The sequence below is a fragment of the Taeniopygia guttata genome, chromosome 6 (assembly GCF_048771995.1).
Source record: "Taeniopygia guttata chromosome 6, bTaeGut7.mat, whole genome shotgun sequence".
NCBI classification, from domain to species: domain Eukaryota; kingdom Metazoa; phylum Chordata; class Aves; order Passeriformes; family Estrildidae; genus Taeniopygia; species Taeniopygia guttata.
Genome location: NC_133031.1, coordinates 18718223 through 18745704, shown reverse-complemented (window position 1 = coordinate 18745704; position 27482 = coordinate 18718223). Strand labels below are relative to the sequence as shown.

The 27482-nt window shown below is 39.8% G+C and overlaps 1 protein-coding gene across 4 annotated transcripts in view; it reads left to right on the top strand.

Moving 5' to 3' along the window:
* The window catches only part of MARCHF8 (membrane associated ring-CH-type finger 8), an 88358-nt gene that overhangs the window by 19849 nt on the left and 41027 nt on the right, over positions 1-27482 (top strand). For all 4 annotated transcript variants that reach the window (XM_072931055.1, XM_030275989.4, XM_030275991.4 and 1 more), the window contains exon 2: positions 1903-2081. In XM_072931055.1, coding sequence (XP_072787156.1) covers positions 1986-2081 — 96 coding nt within the window. In that variant the 5' untranslated portion in view covers positions 1903-1985. The remainder of the gene's footprint in view (positions 1-1902; positions 2082-27482) is intronic.

Sequence of the window (27482 nt, the reverse complement as noted above, 5' to 3'; positions counted from 1 at the left end):
GTTATCACTGGCAATAGCACAGAACATATTACCTGGCATATTTTCATTGAAGCTTAATCTTCTCTGGATTTCCTTTCTCTGTGTTTTCTTGGGAAAATACCTTCCCTTCCTGCCTTGTTGATTGTGGTTTGATAATCCCATCTCAGCCCATGTTTATATTCCCTGTGGCTTGGCTCTTTTAAAGGATGTAACTAAGCAGGTGTGGGGAGGATCTGAGGAGGTTCTGTGTTTTCTCTTTGTTCTGGGATTCAATCATGCTGTTAAATCTCGTGTTTCCATTTGTCCTCCAGTAAGGAAGTGTTCTTGTTGCCAGTTTATGCATACTGATATATTTTAGTTTTAAAGTAAGTGATGCCTGAAAGTTATGGAGGCGCTGCCTTTAAAGCTCTCATGTGTGCTTTATGATGCTCTGTCTTGGCCTCTCTGGGAGTAATACAAATCCTGCCCACATGTCAGTAAAGCTCTTGAACTTGGCTGAGCGCTCAAACGGGCAAACAGCATCGTGCAGCAGATGGGGTGTGTGATTGGCATGCAGCAGGCCTTGCTTACATTTTTAGTTTTGTTCATGATTTTCTCTACAACCTTTGATAATTCTTTCCCCCCCAGTAAAAAGAGGGTAGTGAACTGTCATTGTCCATATATAAAGTGCCTTGGAACTTATTTTGTTTTCCTATTGTTTAATCAAAACAAATCAAAATAGTTAATCCTGTTTTCATTTTACACAACTGCAGTATTCCTGTGAAGTGTAGTGGAAATAAGCCAAGCTTTTTAGCTTTTTAATTCCACTAAATATGCAGAATGGTCTGGTTCTATCTTCAAAACTTCCAATTAAATGTTAAATAAAAAATGTGTGCAGTATAAATTAAGGGTATGCACTAAGTGCTAAGATATACTACTTCCAAATTATTAAACAACGTAATACATAGGGCATTTATCTGTTCTCTGTTTTCAGCTTTTTCAGATTCAAAAAGACAAACAAAAAGTTGGTATGTTATGGAAACAGAAGAACAGTGCATCATTCAGTTACCCTGTTTAATATAGTCTCTGCTGTGTTAATTCCTTTCTAATCTGTTCTTTAAACACAATTGATAATGTTTCATTTATGGCAAGTTACATTCCAAATAAACACTCCATGATATTACATGTTTCAAAAAGCTTTTTATTTATTGTAACTTCACTAATCCAATAAAAGGTACGGTTAATTATGCCTGCCTTTCATTGCCAATTTTGGCTAATTTATGTCTATCACTATCTTTCCTATGTGTAATGCTTCCCTGTTACATTAGTAGAGGAAGGATGAAGTGTGCATAGTCCATCCAGTGAATTCACAATCCCTCATGAGGGATTTTGATTGTATTAATCCCTAATAGTCTTAGGAAAGGAACAGCTCATGTGATACATCTTTCAACTGGTACAGGTTTATATGAATGATAAGAGCCAAATACAGGCTATTGTCTGTTTTTAGCCAAATCTGCAGCATTCACTTTTTTTTAGGGTGACTCCTGAGGCAATTTGACTCAGTAAGGGGGGTTGGCACTTTAGGAAGCTCCACCTGTATGAGCTTTATTCCCTGCATGTCCAGGTAGAGTGCTCAGCTTGGAGAGCTGCTCTTCCTTGTTCTCCTTATCCAAGCAAACTCAAGCATGATCCCTGCCCTCTAGTTCTGCTCTTAGAATGCTTTCAGAACTGGTTGAGAATTTATTTGTTCATTTTGCATTAATTGTGCTCTGACCTGTCTAGTTAAAATTCTTTAAAATTTCTGTGTCTCTTCTCACCCAGCAAGTGCACCAGAATCCAGAGAAAATAAGACATATGTCTTGATCCAGTGGATGGCATAGCTTTGGTTTAGAAATTACTGCATTTCAAGCTACTTTAACATCATCTAATATTTTTATTTTTTAGTTACAAGGCCTTATAATGGCACAGAATGAGCACTGCGTTCAAGCCTCCTTCCTGTAAATGATAGGACCAAACAAGGCGGTGTGATGAACATGCCACTGCATCAAATCTCTGTCATTCCAGCTCAGGATGTTACCTCTTCCAGAGTCTCCAGGAGCAAGACCAAAGAAAAAGAGGAACAGGTACTGTCAGATATGCTTGATTTTCACTGGAAGTTATCTAAGTATAAAATTACAGGGGTTACCAAATCAGACCTGATTCTATTCCAAAGCCCCAACTCCTTGCATTACTGCTGCTTTTAGTGAGGACAAATGCTACCAAATTATCTTCTTATTTTTGTGTTTGCTATTTTAAAGCAGTTGACTGCAAAATTCAGAGGTTGTTGTTGAGTAACTTCTGCAAAATGCAAGCTACAGCTGTCTATTTTGTGTAAGAATTCAAAGCTGATAGGGATTGGGATGATGGTTCTAATACCATTATTGTAGAAGCTGTTACAGGTGTATTTAAAGAAAAATTATGTGGAATGTGAACCCCTATATGTAGTTATGCATCCTGCTTTTATTCTTGGTAGCATGTAGTAGCTGTGCTGTATTTCAAAGTGACTAGAATATCACAAGGAAGGCTGTATACACCCATATGTATACATACTGTACTGCTTTATGCAATATGATTTGTATTCTTAATTTGGGACTGTGTGTGTGAGGTCTTGCTGTGGTGCTAATGCAAAAATATCTGTAGTATCTACTGATTATAAGTAAAACCCATTCAATACACTACTTAACAGTTTGTAATAGCATGTGAAGAAGACTAGACTATGTCTAGTCTTCACATGTCAACCTTATTTATCTGGGCTGTGCCTGCAGATCCAGCCCAAAAACCTTAATGTGCACTGTGCTTGACTGTGCACTGTACTGCATTGATCTTATATTATCTGTCAGTTCCACAGAAATGTCTTTGTGGATTTTTAGCTGTAACATAAAATGACGTCAGGAGATCATTCATGTTATGGTACAGCTGCAGGGCTTGCTTTGTGGACTGCTCAGCAGTGGTTAACTCTGAGAAGACCTAGAGTGGTTCTGATTACAGATAGGTTGTAGCTTATGTATATGGGACTAGAAAGGCACTGCCATGTTATAGAAAGGGATTCACCAACACGTACTTTGAGTAGGGTAAAAGAGGAATTTATGATGTGTTTGGATAATTTGCCCTGGTGCCCCTTCTCACCTGTCAGCTGTCCAGATTGCATCTATCAAAGTCACCAGAAGAAATAAATTGTCCTGATATTGGCTTTTTTGAGTATTTTTCTTAATAACATATTAAAATGGATTCTAGTCCTTCAGATTCTTAAACCAGCAATTAATTAGGCTGGCACACTGCTGTCTTTGGTTGCCAGAACTAGGCAAGAAGTTACTATGATAGAGGAGATGCTCTAAATCCATGAAGCACCTTGTCTCAGGAGTCTGCTGTTATTTGTCACTTCCCACCTGCCATGTACAGTTACTGTCTGGGCAGCTCCCTGGATAAGAGGGCTCTGCTGTTTCCTCCCTTTGGTGCTCTCCCATGCAGTAATTGTATATGCTGAGAGTGAAGCAGCTCCTTCATCAAATGCAGGGCAGTGCTGTGAATTTACTACCCTGCTCTGGAGATTAGGAGGCAGATCAGTATAATTTGTGCCTCTAACCACACAGTGGGCTCAGAAGTGAGAGTCTCAACTCTTCTTCTAAACATATTTTTCATTTCCAGCAGAGTGACTTTGGTGTTAACAAATATCCTGTGTTTCCTTCATGATAACTAGTTGAAATGTTGATTATTGTACCCCTTGCTGGGTTGCAGTTATATTTTCAAGCCTTGGCGCATTAGAAACAGAACACCAGCTAAATTTTCATTTTGCATCAGTTAGGATGTTCTGACTTTATAGTCAGAGTCCCTGTTAACTCTTAGATGCAGTCAAGATGCAATGGACAAGACTGATTTTTGCTCATATTTAAAGAATATAGTAAAGGGGAGATGGGATGCAAGAGAAAAAGAATTTCTAGATTATCCTTGCCATATTTTAAATTAGTTTTTAGTTTCAAAATCCTGTTTTCTGTTGAGATAGCAACTCTAAGATAAAGAGCAGCAATGCAGTTGAACATGATGCTGTGTTGGGCAAATCTGCTGAGCAGTTTCAGGTAGTTGTTGTGCCCTAGGTAACATCTACTGTACAAGAGATTGATATTAGGTGAAACTAAGAAGGTGTTTCAGTACAAAGTCATGTTACTTCAATACTTTCATATTTCAGTTGCATAAGTTCCCATTAGACGACATAGGTCACAGTTATTTCTTTATGCTGTGGTTGGCCTAGACACAGTTCTTATGCCTGCAAAAGCATACAATAGTTTTTGAGAAAAACATGCAACATTTCACAGTTAGATTCAAGTACCATGATTTTCTTACCTTACCTTTATTATGCAATAAGAATAGTAAATTTCTTACTTTTTCCGTGCAGGAAAAGTAAGCTACTCAAACAAATGTGTACATGGTGGTCTTAGAATATTTTGAGTTGTACAAAGCCGCTTGACAATCTGAACAAAATCAAACCACAATCAAAACCAATAGTACCGTTAAATATGATAAATATTTAGGTAAAATAGATAAATATGTAGGTTTGCTTTGTAGTACTGAGTTTCTTAGGCCAAGTGCATTTCCAGGTGTGCACGTTATAGATTGAGCAGACTTATGTACATATCTCTTCTGTTTATTTACAAGCTGTGTCTAAAGCCAGGGTGAATAAAGGTAGAGTGTCATCTAGCAAATGAAATTTTGTCTTGCTTTCATTTTTGCTATTTCAAACCAGAACTTTGGCTTGTTGGTACCTACATCCTGTATTGTAGGAAGTCCTTTGGAGGAAAGGCTCAAGAAGCACAGCAGCAGAAATTAAGGACCAAGGTGCCTGTTTTCCTATTTCACAGAACATGCTTTATATTCTGCTATTTTTTTGTGATTGTGGATGTGGTTAGTTATCTGCATTTGTTGTAGAGCTGCAGAGGAAGAATTCTCAATCTGAACAGTACAGATTTCTTACTGTTTCTTCTCTTCTATGCTTCTGGTCAAGATGTAGCTCTTGTATTTCACATTAAAGCTTGGTTTTATCCTAGTTTTTCTTGCTACAAGAGGAAATTTTCTGGACTATTGTTTTGTGACTAAGTGAAGAAGAGCAAGAAATCCTTACCACCTTTATCATTACAATCCAGTTTCTCATATTGAGTGATGAATAATACCTAGGCATCCTTCATGGCAGATTAAAATGTAGACTCAGTACCTGTGGAAGACTGTGGCAAAAATCCTTTTGATTTGAAGAAGTATTAGGAGGAAAGGCTTTTGCCTACCATACGTGGTCTATGTCCTCAGTGATATGTATGCATAAGAGCCTGATAGATTCAGGTTAATGTAATTTTCAACATTTAAAATAGTTGAAATCTGAGATTAGCAGTAGTATTTCTTGAAACTTTGTCCATTTCCCCAGTAAAATAAGGAAGGTCATAAAGGGATTATTACTCTTGCATTTAACTCAGATGAACTGATAGCTTTAAAGGCTATTAATAACCATCATTAGCTTCTTACTTAGCCTTCACGAAGAATAGCTTCATGCTTACCTGATTTAAGGGAGTGTTCCTCTATTGTGTGTGAGAAGCTACAACTCCCTTCCCTTTTTGGTGGGCAGTGTGCTGGCAGCAGTGTTTCCCTGTGCATGCAAAAGCAATCTCAGGATTTGATGGGAAACAAGGAAACTATGTTGGCATGTGATTGAGGTGTTGTTCTGCATTTGTTACCTTATAGCATTGTCTTGTTGAGGACTTTCTTCCTTCCTCGCTGAAGCAGACTGATGCCTACTATGTGTTGTTACTGCAGTGAGTGAATGGCTCAGCCTCAGCAATGGCTTTTCACCACTCTTCTAAAAATGTGCACCAGCCATGGCCTCCGGTGCTGTGATCTCTGCAGATCTCATAAGCAGATCAGGGATGGGTGGGATCAGTGACGGAATGAGAGATCGTGAGATGTTGGTGCAGGTCATTTTTGGGTGCAGTACTGTTTCTTCTCAATAGCCTCAACCTGGAAATCAATACTGAGTTGTCATCAAAGATCACACAGCATTTATCACAGATGCAGATCAATGTTCTAATCAGATTTAAACTTGCTGATTCCAGTTGATCAGCTGAAACTCCCTTCTGGCTGCTTCTCTTGTTTTCTAAGTGCTGTTTAGTATTACTGGCTGCTACACGCTCAGCAGAGATGCTGTGATTGTCTCTGACATCTCCAAGTGCTTCTCAAAGCTGTCATCTGGAAGATGCTGAGTGCCTAATTTGTCTGGATGAAATTATGGTGAGAGAAGCACATTGTGATGCATCTTCATTAAGTTATTCTGCCTTTGTAATGATCTCCTACATGCTGTAATAGGAAAGGCACTATGGCCTATTGATTCAAACAAGACACATCTTACTGGAAAAGCAGGACTTAGGGGGAAAAAGGCAATTGATGCATTTGCAAGAGTTTGTAGTCATAGATCAGTATTCTCAACGTAAAAGTGTGTGCTTTATGTTGTTGAATCTAGAGTGACACTTAGCTGTTTTTAAGGTCCAGAAGCACTCTTTCTCCATTCACTTTTTTTGGACTTTGAGCCACTCAGAGACTTTTTTTGTCTCTGAGTGGCTGAATTTGGTCCAGATACTCAGGCTTTGCTAGGCTCTTTGTGGGTGTATTTGGTTTTGCTTGCCCATTAAACTAAATCATTCATTAAGCAGACAGGCTCTAAATCCTTTGCAAATTTTACCCCTTTTTTTTTTTTTTTTTTTTGTACTGTGATTTGTGTGTTTATGTGTAGTTATGTCATATATTAACATGGGGCCTGGCATTTTTCCTTTCTGAAGTTTGCTTTGTATTGAGACTGGCTAACTGTGGAAGGATTTTTGTCTGAGTATTCTTTATCTCTTCTGTGAGAAGCAGAATGTACCTCTCCTGCTGTACTTCTTATAAGCGTAGGCTCACGGTGGGTGGAAACTGAAGACCTTTCCTGACAATTCAAATCTTGGTTTTTACTTGGTGTGTTTGTCAGTGGACCATAAAGCATTTCTCAGAACAAGTTACACTTTCCACTCTTAATGCCTCTTGCCAGCTTAAGGGCTTTCTTCTACTGTCCCACGTATTCCTGGCAAGAGCATGACTTGCCTTGCCTTTGGTGTTGGTACCTGGAAAACTGTCAAGAAGCACACAGAGTGAAGCCAGGCCTGAATGAAGCCAGGTCTGTAATTTGGCTTTTGTTTTTGTCTTACCACACTGCTTAGATGGCCCTGGGCAAATCCTTTGGGTTCTTGTGCTATCCTGACTCTTATCTGTGAAAGAGGGCTGGCACTGCTGACTAGCCTTGTATGGATAAAAGCTGAGCAGCTGGAAGCCTTTGTCACTAGGGCCTTTGAGCTGTCTGCTTTGCCAGAGTCCCAGTCTGCAGACACTTGTGCTGATGGCCCAAAGCTCTGCTGCAGAGCGTGGTGGGCATGGGGTGTGTGGAGAGCAGAGGGCTCTTCCTCCTGGCGGTGATCAGCGTGAATGTGCAAAATGTTGTGACTTTCCTGAATTTCTTCTGAAACTGTGCTTGGGTGCAGGATGAGAAGCTGGTCCTCTCAAGCCCTACTGCTGGAAGCTGGCACATGCTGCTTCCCAGCAAACCCCGATGAAGGGGGAAGAGAGGAGGCAGGAAGTGGGAGGGATGGGATGGGATGGGATGGGATGGGATGGGATGGGATGGGATGGGATGGGATGGGATGGGATGGGAGGGAGCTGCTTCTGCTTGAGCAGTCCTAACAAAAAAGTCAGATCACGCCATTTGATTCTGCATTTTGTTTGTTTTGGAGTGTGTACAGTGTGTGTGTGTGTGTGTGTGAGGAAAGGAGCAGATGGCTGCTGAGTGGGGATGAATTACAAAAGGAAAAGTGTGGGAAGTGGTTTCTGAAAGGATTTTGAGGGAAAAGAGGAGAAAACCTATTTTATTTTAAAAATTCAGTAAACATTATGAAAACTAACAGCGGTAGAACAGCAGCAGAGTTTTAGGTAGTGATTCTTCAGAGAAGAAGCTTTGTCAGTTTCAGATTTTGCAGTGTGCTTATAATCACCCATGTGTATACAATTTCTGTTTTGACTTTGCTTATTGCATGGGAACTCCTTATTTTGATGTCTCAAGACCAGAAACTTAGAGTTAATGATTATGATCTCTAGCAGTTGCATTAACCTGTATTGTAAACCACCTCTCCGATATTAACAAAATCTGTCTGGCTTTTATTAGCAGCTCACTTAAGTAAGCTGAGAGTCATTCTTCAAAAAATATTGTATTCTAAAAGAAGTGCTGATGCTGTTTAATTACATGATAGTCATGTATGCTTCAGTGGTGTTCTGCAGGTCTGTTAATGTTTCTGGTGTATGTTAATGTGCAACAACTTTCCATAAAGGGAGCCTTGGATGTGAGCTTGTGACTTTGGAGGTTTTTTTTTTTCTTCCCTGGCAGAAGCATACTTGTTTGTTTGCCTTCTAATGAGATGTGTGTGTCAGTCATGATCCCACAGTGATGTATATGTGTATATAAACACCTGTGTTGCTGAAGTCACCTCAGCTCCACAAAGACATTAGTCGAGACTTGATCGTAGTGTGCATTGATTTTCATCATCCATTGGCTATACTGTTTCTTTCAAGTGAGGCTGTAAGATTCCTGCATATCCATTTTTAAAGTTCATTGTTTATTAAATGTAATTTCTGTAAATGAGACACCCCAGAAGTACAGATGGTTTTTCCTCCTGTAGGATGTTTTGCCTCATGCATTGATGCATAATGAATGACTTTGTTGATTTGATCTTTTAGACAGATGTGTTTCTTTGCCTGGTAAAATAAAGTAGGTTGGGTTTTGTGTTTTTTAAGGTGTTTTGTTTTGGGTTGTTTTAAGAGAAGAAGGAAGACTAACGATCGTGCCAGGGAGGTATGGTGTAGTACCCTTAATGTACTTGAACCTCGGGGAGTTTTAAAACTGTGTCTAATTTTAAACTGCTGATTCCCCTTAAACCCTGCACCCCAGTGGTTTATAGTTAACACTTCAGCAAAATTATATATAGGCTTAGATTTGCACCTTGAACTTAGCTAATTCTACTTGGCCTTTATGCCATATATGAATAATTCTTGATAGGGGCAGGGGAAGTTGTTCTTCAGAAATTGCTCCTCCCTGCTTTGGTGATATCTAAGCTCTTAGGAGTACAACCCTCTGAGTCAATACTCCTCACACCTAGAAACAAAATCCACCCTTGGGATTCATTTAGCTTCTCTTGGTCCCAGAAGTGATGGTCTCTTATCTGCTACTAAACATTTCTCTCTGGCAGAAGAGAGGAATTTAGGAAATTTCTTAGAGATTTTTACATGACAGCCACAAGTCAAAGCATACTTTTATTACTGAGCAAGCCCGTATGTGTATTCTGTGAGGTCAGTGGTTGAAATTCAGAATTTCATTTTTTAGGAGTCAAGAATTGAATTCAAAAAACAAAGGAAGGAGCAGAATCACCTATTTGTAAAGGTTTAAGTTTATTTACAATCCAATCCTCTCTTCCTGTAAATAAGCACTACTTTGATGTTGATGAAAATTAGTAAAATTTTATAATTTTTTCATTTGCTTGAATGTAGACCACATCTGATTCCTTGTGCACCTGGACTACAGGTAGCTGTTAGTGTCAGGGAGAGGATTGTCCTTGTGTCTGCAGCATTTGACTTCACCCCTGTGCTAAGTGAGCACTGCATGTTTTCACCATGTTCTTTAAGGGTGCAGCATTTCAGGTGTTCCTGGAGGCAGGAACCTGGGGCTGTGTCACCAACTGCTTTGCACACACATTGTAGAGTAATTGGAAGTGGGTGTGTTTAGCACAGATATTCATATACTCAGATTCTATGAGTGTGGAAGCAATTTTTGGTGTCTTTTTAACATTAGAACATTTTTAGTAATAAGCTTGCATCTTATTTTAAGAAGTATGAGATGATCCTTTTCCTATAATTTAGAGAAAGTAGCTGAAAGATGTTTTAAGTTTAAAAGAGGCTGATCTTGGTGGTTTTTAATATCATCTAATCAATTGACTTATTTTTCCTGTAAAATGGTGAAGGAGAAGCCTTGTAACACATTGATAGCTTTTGCTGGATGGAAAATTGCAAAATCAGAAGTGTTTTAGCCAGCTGTGATTAGATGCACAAACACCGTGTCAATTGTGAAGTTTCTCCTGGCAATCATCTGCCTGCCTATTTCTAGTAATATTCCCAAGCAGTAAATGCAAGAGGAGGTGATTAATAAGTTGTTCAGGTTGAAACAAGTGTGTTTGCCTCAGACAGAGGCTTTCTGGCTTCAGTTTTTAGTCATAATAACAGTGAAAACTTTTGATTGATCCCAGAGAATACAAAAGAGTTGTTTGGGCTTGGTTTCCCTCCAGTATTCTTAGGTATGTTTACTGTTACCCAGATGGCTGAAAGCACATTATTTGCATAAAGATTGCAAGGCAGCCTTGTATGCAATGAAGTGAAACATTTGCTAATTTTTGCATCTTAATTTCTCTGAGCTGGTTAACTTAACAAGTTAAGCAACTTTGTTCTGCATGAAATACTGGAATGTGAGGTTCTCTTTGGCTGCTAACAAGCTTCAGGTACTCCAGAGACACTGGAGTTACTGAAAAATCCACAGCAGATTTGTGGTAGTGACCCCCTAAATAGAAGGGTTTCTGTTTTCATGCTCCATGGTTGGGATATCTGGGAGAAGTGAAGCACAGCTGCTGCATAAAAGTAGCACATCCCACTCCCAAAACAGTTTCCCACCAATGTGGTTGAAAATGGCTTGTTTTATTTTAATGATTCCTTTGAAGTTTGTGACACTGAAGGCCAGCAGGGGTGGCCACATCTGACTTGGAACTACCTGTGTTATGTTGTGTGTAGCTACCCCTGTATGTTGAACCTGTAACTCGTGGTATTTGGAAGTGGTGCTTTAGCTTCCAGCCTTGATTTGAAGATGAAGGGTAAAGCTCTGTCTTAGTTTGTAGTTTGTATCCGTGCCAGCCACCATCACAGTGCACGGAAGTGCTTTGCCTGCTAGTTGCTAACAACCTGCTTGAGTAATTGAAACAGTCTCTCAAATTCTGCTTTTCGACCTGTGTGTTGGAAACAAGTGAGGTCATTCACTTTATCTAAAAACTTACCGATAAAATTCTGGAGTCTCACCCAACAGGGTGTTTCCTTCAGCATTGTAACTGGGACAGGGGCAATGAGGGATGGAAAGATATCCTTTTGTGGCCCCTCTTGTCCTGTTTGAAAGTAAAGATTGGGACGCTGGAAAAGCAAGTGTCTTAATTATAGGGCATGCTGTGCTGCTCTTGCTGGTAGGGTTTCAGTGGCTTTCCAATTTTTGTTCTCTCTGTTCTCCAATGCTACCTTGCCAGTTCAGAGGGAAAACTGAAAACTCTGCTTGCTCTAATGCAAGGGTGAATGTCATTGATCCTGCCCTCAAACCCCATTCAGGTTCTCATTTTCACTTGTCACTTCTCTGCAGCTTTCTACATCTAATCCTCTGCTGTATTTCTGCTTTGTAAGCTGAAACCCACATAATTTGCAATCACAGCCTGTGTAACTTCATTGAAAATAAAAGGCAATTTTAGTACTGTGGGTTTTTCCCCCAGATAAGTTTCACATGCTGTGTATCTGTGAAGTGTCTGTAAGCTTCATCAGCCTGCTAAGATTTGTGTCACCTGTAAATATAACTGGCAGAGAGTTTCCAATGTTGTTTTTTTAATTAATTTCCATATTATTATTGTAAATATTGACTGATTCCTAGCTTAGCACCAATCTTGTGAAAACAACAGGGATGTCTTCACTTGATAAGGACAACATCAAATCTGTCATCAGTCAGATCTTCACCATGGAACATGTTTATATCAGTATCATTTGTTCCATTTTTAGATGGAAACATTTGAGAAGAGAAATAGAAAGAAACACTCCACTATGTCAGACATAGTAAAGGTGGGAGTTCTACTGAGCTAAACCAGACCTTGAGGAAAGTGTTAATAGGAGACAACAGACTGGCAAGAAAGCCCCACCCAACAGATGGGGTGAGCCTGATTGCAGTAAGGTAGCTCTTCCTCCCAGTCACATCCTGAGCACAGCTGCTCTAAGGAATGTTTCTTCTGCAAGGGTTGGTGGGGAGAATTTCAAGAGTGGGTAATGTGCCCAGGTATGAGAGTTTCATTTACAGCGTTTGTTCTGTGTGTTTTGGAGCCTGAATAACTAATGCCATTCTGAAGGATGCATTTTAATTGTTACTAGAATGAAGCGACTGAAGTGTATAGGACCTTGCAGTTTCCATGGGAAGCTGGGCCTTTCCCATGAATGCAGGTGGGGGAGAAGGAGAGACAACCTGTATGTCTGGGCTGTGCTGTCCCCTCAGAGCTTCAGTTCCAGCTGCACCATGTTCATGCCAGACTGTTTAATCCTGGGGTTTTTCCCCTTACCTATAAACCTCTATTTCTTCTTGAATGTAGATGCAACAAAGAGCACTGCTGTTCCTAGATTTATGAGGATTTTCAATTGCCTGCAGTCCCATGCTGAGCATGACTGGTGGCAGCTGCTTATCTCCTGATAGCATTCCCAGTTTTAGCCTCTGTCCAGCCCTGCTGCTCTGCTTCCAAACTGCCAGGAGTCCTCACGCTGCCCCCAAGAGTGATCAGGAGCATGTATAGATTGTGCTAGATCTCCAGATTCAAATATTTGCTTTCAAGGGTTCTGATATCTAGGTCTAAATATTTTAGCAGCTTGGTTAATTTCAGTCAGGCCTTTGTAACACAAGCCCACCTGTGAACATCTAGAAGATAAATAATAACTACTATAGCCCAGCAATTCCTTAAAGGCTTCTCTTTGACCTGTCTCTGGTGCAACAGCTGCTTATTTAAAGGAACAACTTTAAAAGTGCCATCCCACAGCACCTCATCCAGTAAAACCCAGGTATCTTTCCTCTCACCCTCTTTGAAATGTACTCTCATGTTTATCTTCTTTAAGATGATGTTCCCTGTGGTCTCACTGCTCACACATACCCCACCAGGAACTCGTGGCAAGCTCTGGTTCTCCTGTGCTATCTGTTCCAAGAATGATGGAGGGGTACCCAACTGGAACACAAGAAGGACGTTGTTAAAGTTCTTTTTTTAACACTGACTTCTCTTTGCCTACCTGTAGTAAGCCTGAAGCACACTCAAGTCTCTGGATTGCAGAGTGAAGGAAGGCAGATGAGATCAACCCATTTTATAGCCTTTCTGGTTTTCAGTGAAGTCATTAGGAAAGAATTACCTAAATCTCATGTTTGGGTTTATAACCAGAATTTTTGGGGGTGTTTAATGCAGAGCCTTGACCCTATGTCTGTTGTCTTCCTTCTGGTGAATTCTTCTTGCATATTTGGGTAGGTTTTAGCTGTTGTGATTTTTCAATCTGATGGGTTGTTTTTTGGGGTGAGTTTTTTTGGGTGGTTTTTCGTTATTGTTTGGCGATTTTTTTTTGAGAAACATTTGAGGAAGCTCATACAGTTCCTCTTCATAGCAAAGTTCTGGTTTTTACTTTTTTTCTCCTAGATTTCTCAAATGTTCATGGAAGTGACTTAACTAGTTCCGGCCTTGCAGTTTTTGTTGGGGAGAACCTGTGCAGTGTACTGGTCTGAACTCAGTTCTATTTTAGGTGGCCAAAAAGCAAAATAAAGAGCCAAAAATGTAGATGTGGGGGGAATAGTTTTTGATAGTCTGAATTGGTTTTTGTGGATTTGGATTGTTGGTGGGTTTTTGTTTTTTCTGTAGTCAGCCTTCTAATGCTTTTCTGAAAAATTCTTCAGGTCCTACAGTTATAACCCTCTCCAGTTGCATTAGTAACACCCACAGTATTGGATAAGCAGCTCTTAATTGCCTTGCAGCATTGTGAATTGCTTGGTGCAGTATTTGAGTTAGACACAGGCATCAACAAAATTCAGCTCCTACCAACAAGTACTGCTGTCTTTCTGCCTTTTCCATAGAAGCACAGGTTAGAAGAGTGGCTTAAGTGGAATTTGTTAACACTTGGTACAGTTTGGAGACTGGCACTAATTTAATTAAAAGTGGCTATAAAATCTTCACTACTTTTTTATGAAATTCACGTGCACTTGGAGAAACATCTGCCGGATCAAAGTCCATTAGCATGTTCAGAGTATTCCTGATTGCTGAAACTCCCTTCAGCCCTGTTTGTTTGGAAAATGGCTGGTGTATCACTGGATCTGCATAGCCTGCAGTGTTTCACAAGCCAGAGGAGAGCAGAGCAGTGCTTGCACAAGCATGATTATGGGAATGCACAGACAGGAAACACTGCCTGGTATTTAACATCTCCTTAAGCCATCTTTTCCCATTACACTTTTTGCCACTCAAGTTGGTTCTCCCTTCCCTCAACCCTCCTTTGAGCTTAGGCCTGGGAAACATCCATCACATCAGCTGTTCCTGGGCAGTACCAACTGAGATGTTAGCAAACAAGGTGCTTGGGCACACAGAAGCTCCAGAGAGAAGAACAAGCTGAAAATGTGAGGTGAATTGCCCCTGACTGTCCTGTGGCCAGGGAAGGACTGTAAGTGCTCATCCACTAAGAGTGTATCTGCTGCCTGAGGTGTGCTGTGGGGAAGTGACCCGCTTTGCTGCTGTTATTTTACTGATCAGGGATAACTAATCTCTTTGTACTGCCGGTTTTAATTCAGAATAGTTGGGGTTTTGTTCACCCGCACATCAAAGATGTTCTGATTGGCAGCTTAGAAATTTGTGTAAGGTCTGAAAGGAGGATTTAAAGGAAATGAGCAGATGGTCTAGTAGAGAATTTCCCCAGGAGGTTGCAGTTATTTAAAAATGGGAGAAACTAAATAGACTGTACAGAATTTGACTGTAAAATTAACTGGCCAGCCAGTAGCTAAATACTTAACTAAAATGATTCAGCTTGGCCCCTAGCATAAGCATGTAATGAAGTGATATGTCTGTGAATTTACTCTACACTAATTTTTTCAAGTTTCACCTAATAAGTGTACATGAATGAAATATTATTTTGCTAAGCACTGTTCTTGCTGTGGTGAGACCTTTCCTGCATCTCTTCCTTTCACACTGGCAACATGATTATTCAGGCTTGCAGGAGAATACTACAAAATGTTGCTCATATTAAATGAAATATAAAGATGTTCAGCTGAATGCCTTTAATTTTTAAACTGCTCTTTTTAGCTTCACAAACATAAAGACTTAACACATTGTTTAGATTGCAGTATTTGAAAATATTCAGTATTTGAGGAAAAAACACAAGCAACAGCTTGCTTTATTTTGGGATGCAAGACTCAAGAGTATGTTAACTCTAAGTAGTCAAATGTCGCATGTCCCTTTAAAAAAATCTGTGAACTCAAGTCACTTCAAAGTTGTTTGCCACATGACTTTAGACTTTCAGTACTCTTGTTTCCAATGGGTTTTTTTTCCTGAAGCTCTGATACATAGAAACTGGAGGTTTTATGTAGTTGTGGGTGTCTATAAATGGACCAGGTTTTTAGTGTAATTCCCATGATGTCAAATGAATGGATGAATTCAAAAACTGGTTGAGCTCATTATTCTTTAAAAACTTAGGAAAACACCTTTTTTTTTTCAGTTAAATCCTTGTGAAGCACTCTCTTTAGAAGGCAGATAGGCTTTAATTATCTTGTTACATTTAAGTTGAATATGCAGCGGAGAGAATGGTCTAAGAAATGGTATAATAATAATAATGCAATAATAAAATGTGTTTAATTACTGTCATGCTCATCTGTTTATGTTCTGCTTTGCTTCTCCCAGAAACTTACATGTAACACCTGGTGTCATGGGGGCAGTACTGTGGGCCACATGCACATGTAGTTCTGCTGAGAGTTCACTGGCGTAACACTGGTGCAGAACGTAATTACATGTATTTCTCTTCCAGCTTGTCGAGTTTGCATAATTCTTTGTAATGGTAGTACTACACCTCTTGCATTTAGAAACTAGCCTTTATAACCTTTCACCCAACCTCCTGAAGTATGCTAAGAGGATAAATATCCAAAGGGCTATGTGGAATTTTTAACCGAGCTTAGATAACATGCTTCCCTGTATAGAAGCCTTAGAAATACATGTTTATGGCATGTTTTTCTCCCTCCCCTCCAGCAATTCATGTCCATTAGCCTCAGAATTAAAACCTTAGAAAAAAAAATTCTCAGAATTCAACATTGTCCTCCAGATATGAAAGAAAACATCTGGGTAGTGAATCCACAGCAGCCCAAGTTCAGCTAAGGCAGAAGTTTTGCTTGCTAACAAGATTTAGCCCTTTTGACTTTCTTTGCAGAGACAGAAGCTCTCTCTATAAAGTAGTTCTGTGTCTGTCGTGTGCAGCCTGATTGCTGACCTGGCGTGCAAGGCTGGATTTATGCAGAGCCCCGGCTTTCTCACCGTAGGAAGCCCTGCTAATTCTCTGGAAGCTTCTTGGTTCCCAACATTAAAATCGTAATGGAGGAGCCTGAAGGAAGACATTAAGGCCTCAGTTTTTAAATGTTAAGATATTTTGCCTCCTTGAGGTTTGCTTATCTCTATTGGTAAGTGAAGTGTTTCTGTACCCTTCGTTATATCAGCCATGAGCTGATAATGCTTTTATGGATATGATTTTGCATTGGAGTTTTTCTTTTTTAAAAGGAGTATTCTATGAGGGGGGAGGGAGAAACAGTAAGTTACTGAGTGCACAGGATATGGGACCAGCTGTGTTGGATGAGACAAAAGGTCTGTATAGTTCAGGGTGTTGTCCTTGACCTTGAGTAAGAGGGGAGAACATGAGAAATTAAGTATTTTCACAGTGATCTTTGCCTCCAGATTTGTACCATGTAACTTTGTGGTAAAACTGCATTTTGAATGGGGTGTAATCCTCTGAAAACTTCAGTTTAAAAGTGGATGTGGCAAGAACTGATGAGGGTAAAAAATGGAGTTGGTCTGTAAAAAAAAGTGCAATTGATGAAAAGGTAAATCCTCTCCTGTGCCTTGTGGTGTGTATTCCTGAGGTCACAGGGTATCACAGTGAAAGCACAACAATAAATGTAACTGTCTGGATAATGTCAACTAGAGAGATAGAACTTTTATAAGTTTATAAGCTTTCATCCATGTAGGAGGGACCACCTTTAGCAGAGGTGAAAGAGGAGTCCTTCCAAAGTAACAAGCAGTCATAACTGAGCTTCAGATGACTCTAATATTTTGAATATCTCTTTCTGTTTGTAGTCCCTGTTATCTTCATCTTTTCTGTCTCACCTTTTGTGTGAATTGGAGGTAGAAAGCAGGAGCTGTCTCTTAATTTTGATGTGACCTGAGACATGTGATTTCAGAGCTGTCTAGAGAATTAAGTTATGCCCAAACTGAAGAGCATTCTGAATGGTTCAGAATTTAGGAACCTGTATGAACTCTCTCGCTGTAAATCATAGAATCATTTAGGCTGGAAAAGACCTCAGTATCATTGTCTAGTGATTAACCTAACACTTCCAAGTCTACTGCTAAAGCACAGCCCTGAGCACTACAACTACATCTTTTAAATACCTCCAGGAATGGTGACTCAATCACTTCCCTAGGCAGCCTGTTCCAACACTTAACAAGCCTTTTGGTGAAGAAATTTGTCCAAATAGCCAATCTAAACCTCCTCTGGTGCAATTTGAGGCCATTTCCTCTGGCCCTACCTCTTGTTGCTTGGGAGACAGACAAGCCACATTTCCTGTACAGGAAACTAATGGCTTTTGACAGCCTTGTCAGTTGTGTTTGGACAGCAGTGTCACTCGGATTGCAGTGGGTAACTGATACAGAAATGCCAAATAACGTGATGTGTATCTAACAACAAAATCAAAACAAAATAATTCTGAAAAATAGACCTGAATCTACAGGTAACATTTGCATATTGCAGTAACTGTGTTTGCAGATAAATTACCTGCAAGTTACTCTTCTGTTTGTTCACTCTTTGGAATACCTGAAAATTATTTTTGTAGTTGTCTTGAAAAATTTTACTGACAGCAAAATTTTTTGCTTAAGAGAATAAGCATGTGAACTTTTCCCCCCGTATTAATCCACCCCCTAAGTTCTTCTGAACAATTTTTTTTTCTGTAAACAGTCAACTGAACTTGCCAGCTGCAGTAAGCATTTTTTTCCACCGTCTTTGTACAGTATTATTTTCTAGTCTGTCACATTCTTTTGCTGTCTTCAGTGTTCATCTTTACACAGCTTCTCTTGCATCACAGCCCTTAAGAAAAATTAATTACTAAGCAACTGAATTTACCAGTTGTGTTGTCCCAGAGATGTGATTCTGTGCTTATCGTGCCTTCTTTGACTTGTAACTCTGTACTTTTACTAAAGAAAAAAGAAATTCGCTGGCTCTACTTGACTAATGAGGAAAGAAAATGGATCTGGAAGGGTCATCCTCCTTGCTCTTTGATATTTGGAGAATTGTTATGCTTCATAGCACAAAAACTGCTAAGGATTGGTTTGGGGAAGCAGGGAGAGGTGGACATCAGCTGCTGCCAGGAATGGAGCACGTTCGTAGGAGCTCTCATGCATTATTCATCACAAGCTCTTTTCACTGTAATCAGCTGGAGGAAGTAGTTAGTATAGTTCAAGCTACACTAGTATTTATGTTTAAGCGACTTAAACAAGCCCAGGCAAGTACTGCACCAACTCTTTCTATTCTGCAGCCAAATGTAGGGCAGACTGCAGCTCTGCTTAAACCTCTGTCTCTTTAGTCTGAAGAATGGAATCATGCAACCAGGAAAAGCTTCACTGAGGACACACATGTGCATTCCTGCTGAAAAATGAAGCTTCAGGTAGGAGAATGTCTTGTCAGCAGAAGGATGCTGTTGTGTGTCAGGGCAGCTTCTGGAGAGGTTCCTCCTTAGAGTGCTACCTGAATGATCCCTTTTAGTGTCATACTTTGTTCAGTTCTAACTATGAAGATGCATTATTTTCCTTTACCATGTTTCCTTCATTCACACTGGCATTCTTCTAAAGGTTCTAGGGTTTAAAAACAGGGAGACAACTTGCTGGCTTTTTTGGAAATTTTTGAGTTGTTTTTCTTTAAGGTGGCTTTTTAATTTTATTGGTTATTTAGCACTTCACTTTGGGAGGAAGGTAGCCCTAAGAGATTCTGTTAAAACACAGCTGGATGTGATAAGCCTTAAGCTGCAGTGTGTCCTTTCAGAGGTTCTGTGTTTGAATGGCTGCAATATTTGCTACTTTTTTTTAATTTGCTGAATAAAGATGCTTGTAAATAGGATCTTCTGTTCTCAAAGCATATCTGCATTTTCTAATGTTACCAGTTGCTCTAAAAGAAACCCATAGTCTGTCTTTGCAAGCCTTGTATGTTTAAATTATTAAGGCTCTAGCAATACTGTTAATTCAGTTTTAGACAAAGAAGGGGATTTTGCAGAACCTTATTGAACAATAACAAAGGGTCTTTGTTCTGTTCTATGAGCATTATTTGCTGTGTAATGTGTGGGTTTTTGCATATGTGTGAGAGGGAGGTACACAAACACATAATCTCATTTGGCAAGAATGTTCAAATGTTATTTGCTTTGTTTGTCTGAAGTGTGCTTGTGTGTGTGCGCTGCTTCTGGCTGCAAGCTGCGCTGTGTGGGTTTGTGTCCTGCCTCTTGGGGATCCGCTTCTGCTTTGGGGAGATTGCCATTTATCTCTCTGTTTGTTTGTTTGTTTTAGTGGGCTGATAAACTTGACAGTGCAAAGATCAAGAGTCATTGCTAGAGAACCAGGACAAAATGGTGCTTTGCTGTGCAGATGAGTTGTTTTCTTTTCAAAACGATAGCTTGAAGTCTAGTCCAGGATTTAGTAAATAAGCATTGCTGGTGGAAGCGAAAATTGTCAGCTTTATGTGAAATTCTCCAGGAGATTAATGGTCGTGTGTTATTGGTGGAGCTTAAATATATGTTGCCTGCCAGTATGTTGTCTTCCAAGATGACTTGATCACCTAAATAAAATTTGCATGTACACAAGAGTGTTATTTAGTGACATTTCTCTTTTGCCTTTGAACAGTTGGGAGTTACAGGATTTTGTCCCGGACATTATCAGTCTGTGACTTTAGTAAGGGGACACATGTATGTTTTTGATAGTCCTAAATAAATTGAAATGTTGACTCTTAAAATTTTAAAAGCTTATTTTGACTTTGTCTGAAAGGTCTTCAAATTTATATGCTGTGTGTACACTGAGAACTGTTCTCCTACTTGAATTTTGCAGATGCTTCAATATATGCCATAAGATAGAGAACTGGCAGTCTAATATTCTCTTACAACTGAATGTATGACTTTTCAATGTTTACGATCCTCATTTCATAGAAGCTGGCTAGCAGAATTATTTATCTGATTTTATTAGACTTAAGAGATCCTGTGCAGTCAGTTAATTGACTGAAGTCAGTGGAGATGTATTCATGATTATATGACTTAAAGATTTTTTTTAACAATGAAGTGTGTTTTACTCTTCTGCAGCTGAGTTAGACCTAGAGTCCAGAGTTATGTTATCAAGTCATCAGGGTATGGGGAAGGAAGAGTTATTTCTGCACTTGATTGTTTAATATATTGATAATTTAAAATTTAATTTTCTATAAGTGTCTCCATGTTGTTCTTTTTCAACTCTACAAATTTCATCTCTACTCAGCCTCCACTCAGCTGATATTATTAATTCTTCTTTGTAATCTATCTAATACTAGCACTGTAGTACAAAGTCACAATTACAGCACAGTTTGTACAGAGAAGATTCAAACATGTTCACCCTGGCTTAAACCAGTTTGGACCCAGGGGAAAGTGTCATATTTGATGTGTCATATGAAAGTGGTTCAGCTTATGCCCGTGCTTCAGAAGTTCCTCAAAATCTTCAAGAAGCTGTAGCATGAGAGACCTGGGTGGACTGTGATCATAAAATCATATGGATGGACTGGATCATTAAATCTCAGTCTTATAAGTTTTATTCTGACTTTTACAATTTTGTAAAATTCAGACATTGTTACAATGATGATAAATTTTCGCATGTCTGAGAAATGTTCTGGATTAAATTATCTTCAAAATTTGCCAAAGATTTGCTCCATCAGCTAACAGTGAGAAAAATATTTGGACTGAACAGAACACTGCAGGCATTACTTAGAGATACAGGAAAGTGAAAGATGGTATTGAACATAAAAAAGGTAATAAATAAGGAAGGAAAAGGCAGAAATAAAAATTTTTGTTATTTTTCTGTAGATCACTGTGAAGAGCTGGAATCAAACCAGAAGAGGAAACAGCATACCCTCTATGCAGGCTGTGGCAAGCATCAGGGCTGAGACTTATTTGATAAAAGTCCTTACCACTTTCATCTCCTATCTCTGTGTTTCTTTGTAATGGAATACAAAGGCTTCTAATGGAAGAATTAGAAATACAATTAAAATATTCCCTATTTAACAGCAGTAAGAAACGTCACAAACTGAAATGAAGAGTATGCTTATAAAGCAGTGAATGGAAGAGGAGTTACTAGTTACGAGATATAAAGGCAGCATCATATTGTAATAGCATTTAAATTAAATCCATCTGTGCTGTCCTTGGGAAAAGTAGTAGAAAACAGGAAAGACTCCCTCTTTTGCCAGCAGCAGGGGATGGCAGTGGCTGCCTTCCTCCCATGGGTGTGGCTGGGAGGAGAAACAGTGGTGGGGCTGCAGAAGGGAGGGTTCTGTGCACCTCCTTGAGGATGGCAGCATGCCAGGCTGGAGATCTCTGCACCTGGGTGTGGTGGAGGAGGACAAAGGGGTGTCATAATCTTGTTCTTCAGCCTCAACGCTGTAATGGGTGTTGCCACTTCATCGTGGGCATCTCTTGGCCACTGGTGACAAGGGCGGGTCAGTAAAAGGAGGGACAGACACTGTTTCCTCCCACCACACCTCCCCAAACTTTCTCTTCTCATTGTCCAGAAGTACAGGATGCTCTGATATCTGAGCAGAAACAATTGAAATGCTGTTGTATGTTTCTTCCTCCTGGCAGTGACTGCAGAATGGGAAGAAATACAGTAGGAATGTGACCTGTGTAAGGTTTGGTGGAGACAGAGGGCTAGCAGGCAATCATGTGCATCTCCATGAATTGACTGCAACCTGAGTGAGTCGGGACGTGACTGTCAATTCAGACAAGCCCAGTCTAAGAGCTGAATGACCACATTAGTGCAGAGATGTGCCAAGCTGCAGCTGCTTCTCTGTGAGCAAGTCGAGGGTAAAGGATTGAGTGCTGTGCTATCTTGGCATGGCTCAGGTTTGATTCAGTTCTTTTATGCATTCATATTAAAGCAACAGCAAGTGAACAGACTGGAGATGAAGTAGCATTTTGATGTTTTGCATACCCTGAATGATAGTCACTGCAGTTTTGCTTTGGACCTATCTGGTCATGTATTTGACCTTCAACAATGTTTAGAGAACAATCCTGAAGTGAGATGATTGCAGACAAACGCAACCTCCGAGCTTAAACCTAACAGAAAGGCATTTCAACACCATTTGTAAATGTTGGCCAACTGATGCTGATGACCTCAGACCTTGGACTGAGATACAAAACCATGAATACAGATAGGCCAATTAAATCTCACCAAGTCAGACCACCTCTGCACTGGACTCTGCAGAGAGGTTTAGCCACTGTGCCTTTCCTGTGCTCCTGCAGGAGTTTGTGTGAAGCTAGTGAAGGCTGGCAGCTTGAAAGCACTGAGAAAATGGAGGTCAGGAAGGAAGCAACAGCAACAATTGCAGTCTGGGATTTGGGGAATTTGGTTTTATTTTGTCATTTTTATAGTGTCATGCTAGGATACTTTTGTCTGACTGCATCTCTGCACTATAGTTATTTGAGGCACTAGTGTAATTTCTTTTTTCCTATTCTCTTCCTGTCATGTATTGTTTTTCTGATTTGCTGATTTTTTTTTTTTTTTACTAAGATCTAAAGTTAGTTTCTGGAGAGAATCATCTCCTGTACGGGAGTAGAAAATAGTGTATTATTGAACCCTTCAGTACTAAATGCATATCTGTGAATGCTGATTAATCCAGAGAACTGACTCAAAGACCCAAAGAGCCCCTTACACTCATGATAACCAAAGTACTAAAGTTGTCAACAAAGTTAAGACCATAGCTATAATTGAGAGCATAGGAACTGCTGTACCAGGTTAGATTAAAGTGCCTTGTGGCAGTGTTCAACAGGAGATGCTTAGGGAGTAGTAAAAAAGGAGGCATGTAATTATGTGAAATGTCAAAAGATGGCATGCCATCGCCCATATTGGGAAATAGCACAAATAGGCTTTTGTGATGAGTGGTCTGTCATATGCAGCATGACCACAAATATTACAGCTACCCAGTCGTACCTTCTGTATTTGTTAGTAACACTTTGCATGCCACATAACTCCTTCGCTGTGAGTTATGTCAAAGGACTACAAAAGATTCTGGAAGCGCAAGAGTCCTATCAGCTGCAGTAGAAATGAGCCAGTCTCAGTGGAGAAACCCTGCCACTGCATGACAGTGTTAGAAGAACGTTTGGAGGAGGTCAAAAATAGGCAGTTGTCAATAGACAGTTCAGCCAGACTTACAAAGCAGAGCTAAACTTTGGTAAGTTACTATTGCATTGAGTTACTGAGAAAAACAAGACACACATTAAAGAAAAAGAAGAAATATTTTCTGTATGATCTTTAACATTCATAAATCTGTAAAGAACAGAGAGAATTTCAGATTACGGTGTTCTCCCCACCTCCTCTGCTTTTTGATGTCTTTTTTTGACTTGCTCTCCTTCCCTTTCATGTCTCTACTTGATGTGTTTTTGACATTGGGATTAATTTTTTTAAATTTCACTTCATCTAGCTATGTTGCTTTCACTTACAGTTCCTTGCCACTTGTTGCTAAAGTTACTAAATTCTTTCTTATGATGGCATTTCCTAAAAATACTCTTTTGTAACGTGTCTTGGAATCCATGTTTCTTGGTTAGCAACATTCCTTTTCCGTGCAGCTCTGTGGGCTGGGGGATGAGTGGCTTGAGAGCTGTTTTGCAGAAAAGGGTTGGGGGTGCTGGTTGACAGCCGGATGAATATGAGCCAACCCTGGGTCCAGATGGCTGAGAGGGCCATTGGCATCTTGACCAGTATCGAGAACAGAGGGGCCAGCAGGGCCAGGGGCAGTGATCATCCCGCTGTAGTCAGCACTGGTAAGGCCACATCTCAAGTACTGCCTTCAGTTCTGGGCCTCTCACTTCTGAAGGGACATTGAGGTGCTGCAGGGTGTCCAGAGAAGGACAACAAGGCTCTTGAAAGTTCTAGAAAACTTGTCTTACAGGAATGGCTGAGGCAGCTGGGTTTGTTTAGACTCGAGAAGAGGAGGCTCCAGGGGGACCTCATCACTCTCTACAACTGCCTGAAGGGAGGTTGCAGCAAAGTGGGGACGAATTTCTTCTACTCTGCCTACACAGAGGACAAGAGAAAATGGCCTAAAGATGATATAGGAGATTAAAATTAAATATGAGAAAAAATTTCTTCGCTGTTGGGATGGACAGACACTGGAATAAGTTGCCCAGGAATGTGGTGGAGTCACCACCCCAGAAGTGTTTTAAGAGGCATCTGGATCTGGTGCTGGGTGATGTGGTTTAGGGGTTACAGTGGTGGTGCTGGGTGGATGGTTTGACTTGATAATTTTAAAGGTCTCTTCCAACCTTAATGATTCTTAGATTCTATGATCTGTCTGCTATACTTGAATGAAAGAAAAAGGCAGTGATTGGAAGCTTTCCTGGTGCTACCTTATTATCTTAACTGCAAGCTCACGCACTAACTGCTAAATGCTGTTTAGTGCTGCTGAATGTATTTGCTTGGTGGCTGTTACAATGTCTGTGGGAACCTTCTGTGGCTTAAACTGAGATAATCAAGAACAAGCGGTCAAACAATCAGTGCTTCTGCCAGTCGTGTCAGACAATAAACTTTAGAGGGTCAGATTAGCTAAAGAAAGGTAAGGTCTCTGAAGAGCAATGTTGTAAAGTTCTATTGCTTCTCTCGGGAGCAAAACCTGTGAGGTTCATGTCATCTTTTACTCTCACTGAAGTGATTTAGTTTTTCACAAGAGAGTTCCACAGTGGGTTTGAAGGAGGTAACAGTTCTTTCTGCCAGTATCACTTCACAGACTCTATTAAGTCTGATTGGGTGTTGCCCATCTTGAAATACCCTTGCCCTGAACTTTGTCTCCTGCTTGGCAGGAATTTTTTATTCAAGTGCTTTCTTTATGAACCTAGCTGTGAGGAAATCCAAACAGCTCAACTCAAGCCTTTCATCTTACAGCTGGGGAGAGCATATCCACCAGTGCTGTTTCTTCCAAGTTCTCTTATTTTCATGTACTGCAGACACCAGAAGGGTACTGTAAAGTTGTTCAGAAGTGCTTAAAAACATAGTATGTATTCCAAAGATATTATTGGCTTGGAGAAGGTGAGGTTATGTAGAAAAGCACTGCACGGGGGTGATTTTCCCGTTTCTCCAGTTAAGCAATTCAAGGCCAAAAGACTACTTAGATTATTTCCCCATTACACCCTTCCCCCTTGTCTTGTCCATATTTTTTTCTATTATGCCTTTTGGCAAAGGACACAATAAATTCACCTGCTGGCTGGGTGATAATATCGGCCTCATTTGGTGGAAAAAAGAACCACCTTGAATTTCAGTCCCAGTAAAGAAAAAAACAAAATAATAAAAAACCAAACCAACCACACAAAACGCAGAAAAGAAATCAAATCATCATACCCACACCTCCAAGGGAAAAAAAAAAAAAAAAAAAGAAAAACCACAAAACAAACAAAACTGAAATAAACCGTACAGTTAGCTCTTCCTGAGATGTAACACATTCAAAAGCAAAATCTAAACAGTGGTACCAAAACAATGAGTATGTTAAAATAAATAGTAATTTTGTGATCTCTGCATTGAGCATTCCCATGTGTCTGTCCTGCACATAACTGAAAGGAAAATAATAAAGCTTATAAAGATAAAAGGTTTCTTGGGTTTTTTTAATTTTACTCAGATTTTAAGTAATACTTGAAATGGGCATTTTTTTGAGATTTGCTTCCTCTGTTGCAGTTACCAGGCAGAGCTGCAGGCTTGTTTTTATCGTGTATTTTGGTGTACTCAGCTTCTGTGATTGGGAATGCATGCACTTGTTTGATAAATTTTAAGCTAATTTCATAATTTTAAGACTTGAGTAATGGGGATTTTTTTTTTTGTGTATAAGAGCTCACTGAAATTGAATTATCATAGTTTAAAATGTGGTAAACAGTTTGGATTCTGAGTACTAGAGCCAGTAGTGCTTCAAGTGGCATTTGGTGAGGAACTGGCACATTCCTAGATGGTCCTTGAATTAGGTCCTAGCAAAGACTGTGGTGATTATTTTTAAAAGGGAATCTCTTCAGTGGTACAATTTGACAGTTCAAAAGAGAGGTAGCAGGAGAGTGTTTTGAGAAAATGTTCTTCTAGAGACTGGCTTCTCCACCTTCTGATGGGCAGCTGAGATGCTGCAAACTTGGCTTTTTGTGTTTTTCTTGTCCAGGGAGCTCTTTTTCCCTTTAATGTCAAGTTCCCAGCTTAGCCTGGTGTAACAGGAAGCAATCTGAAAACCAATGAATTTAAGCTCCCTTATGCTGACTTGGTTGGTTGGTCTCCATATTCAGGCATTCTCTGGTTACTACACACTGTTAGTTCTTTCTCTTGATATTAAGTTAATAGTTGAGCAGTATTTACCATTCCATCTGGTTTCTATTAACTACTAATTTTGTTTCTGTTACTTGTCTTCAGTTTCTCTCTTGCTGTCTAATGGAAAATTAGTGTTTTATGACTTGCTAGCATACTTACTTTATCTCAGTCGACAGTCAGTGGTTAATATTAGGATGTTAAAATGTAACAACACTCTTCCCCAAGGAAATATTTGTCTGTCTCAAAGGGGTCACATTAGTTTGAAGACCCAGATGTAATACCTTAGGCTATTTGAGGCACCAGCTCTACTTTCAAGTCCAGGCTGGGCCATCTTGGTTGGATGAATAATTCCTGTGTTTGCTGTCTGCATTGTTCAGGAACTCTGCTTCTGCTACTTTACTTTTTGTTTAGTCCTTCCCTCTCCCATAATTGTGATCCTACATCCACCCTGGTCTTTGTGAGAATACTGACTGCAGGTTGTTCTCCCTAAAAATATCCCTTGTTTCAGGAGACTAATTTCTCCTGACTTCTGTTGGCTTCTCATTTCTCAGGTTACAATTAAGGGTCAGAATGGGAGTTGACTTAGTGATCATCCGCACTGCAGTCTGATATAGTTATTACAGTTGGACAGAAGCTCTTAATTTAAGAAACATGAGCTTAGCTGCAGTCAGCATCCTGAAACAGATTTGTGTGCAAACCTTGGGAGCTGCTGGTTTCTAAGGGACAGTGGTTTATAACTGTCCCTGTTGTTTTTCATCAGCCTTAAAGTAATGAACTTTGGTGACAAGTTGTTATGACAAT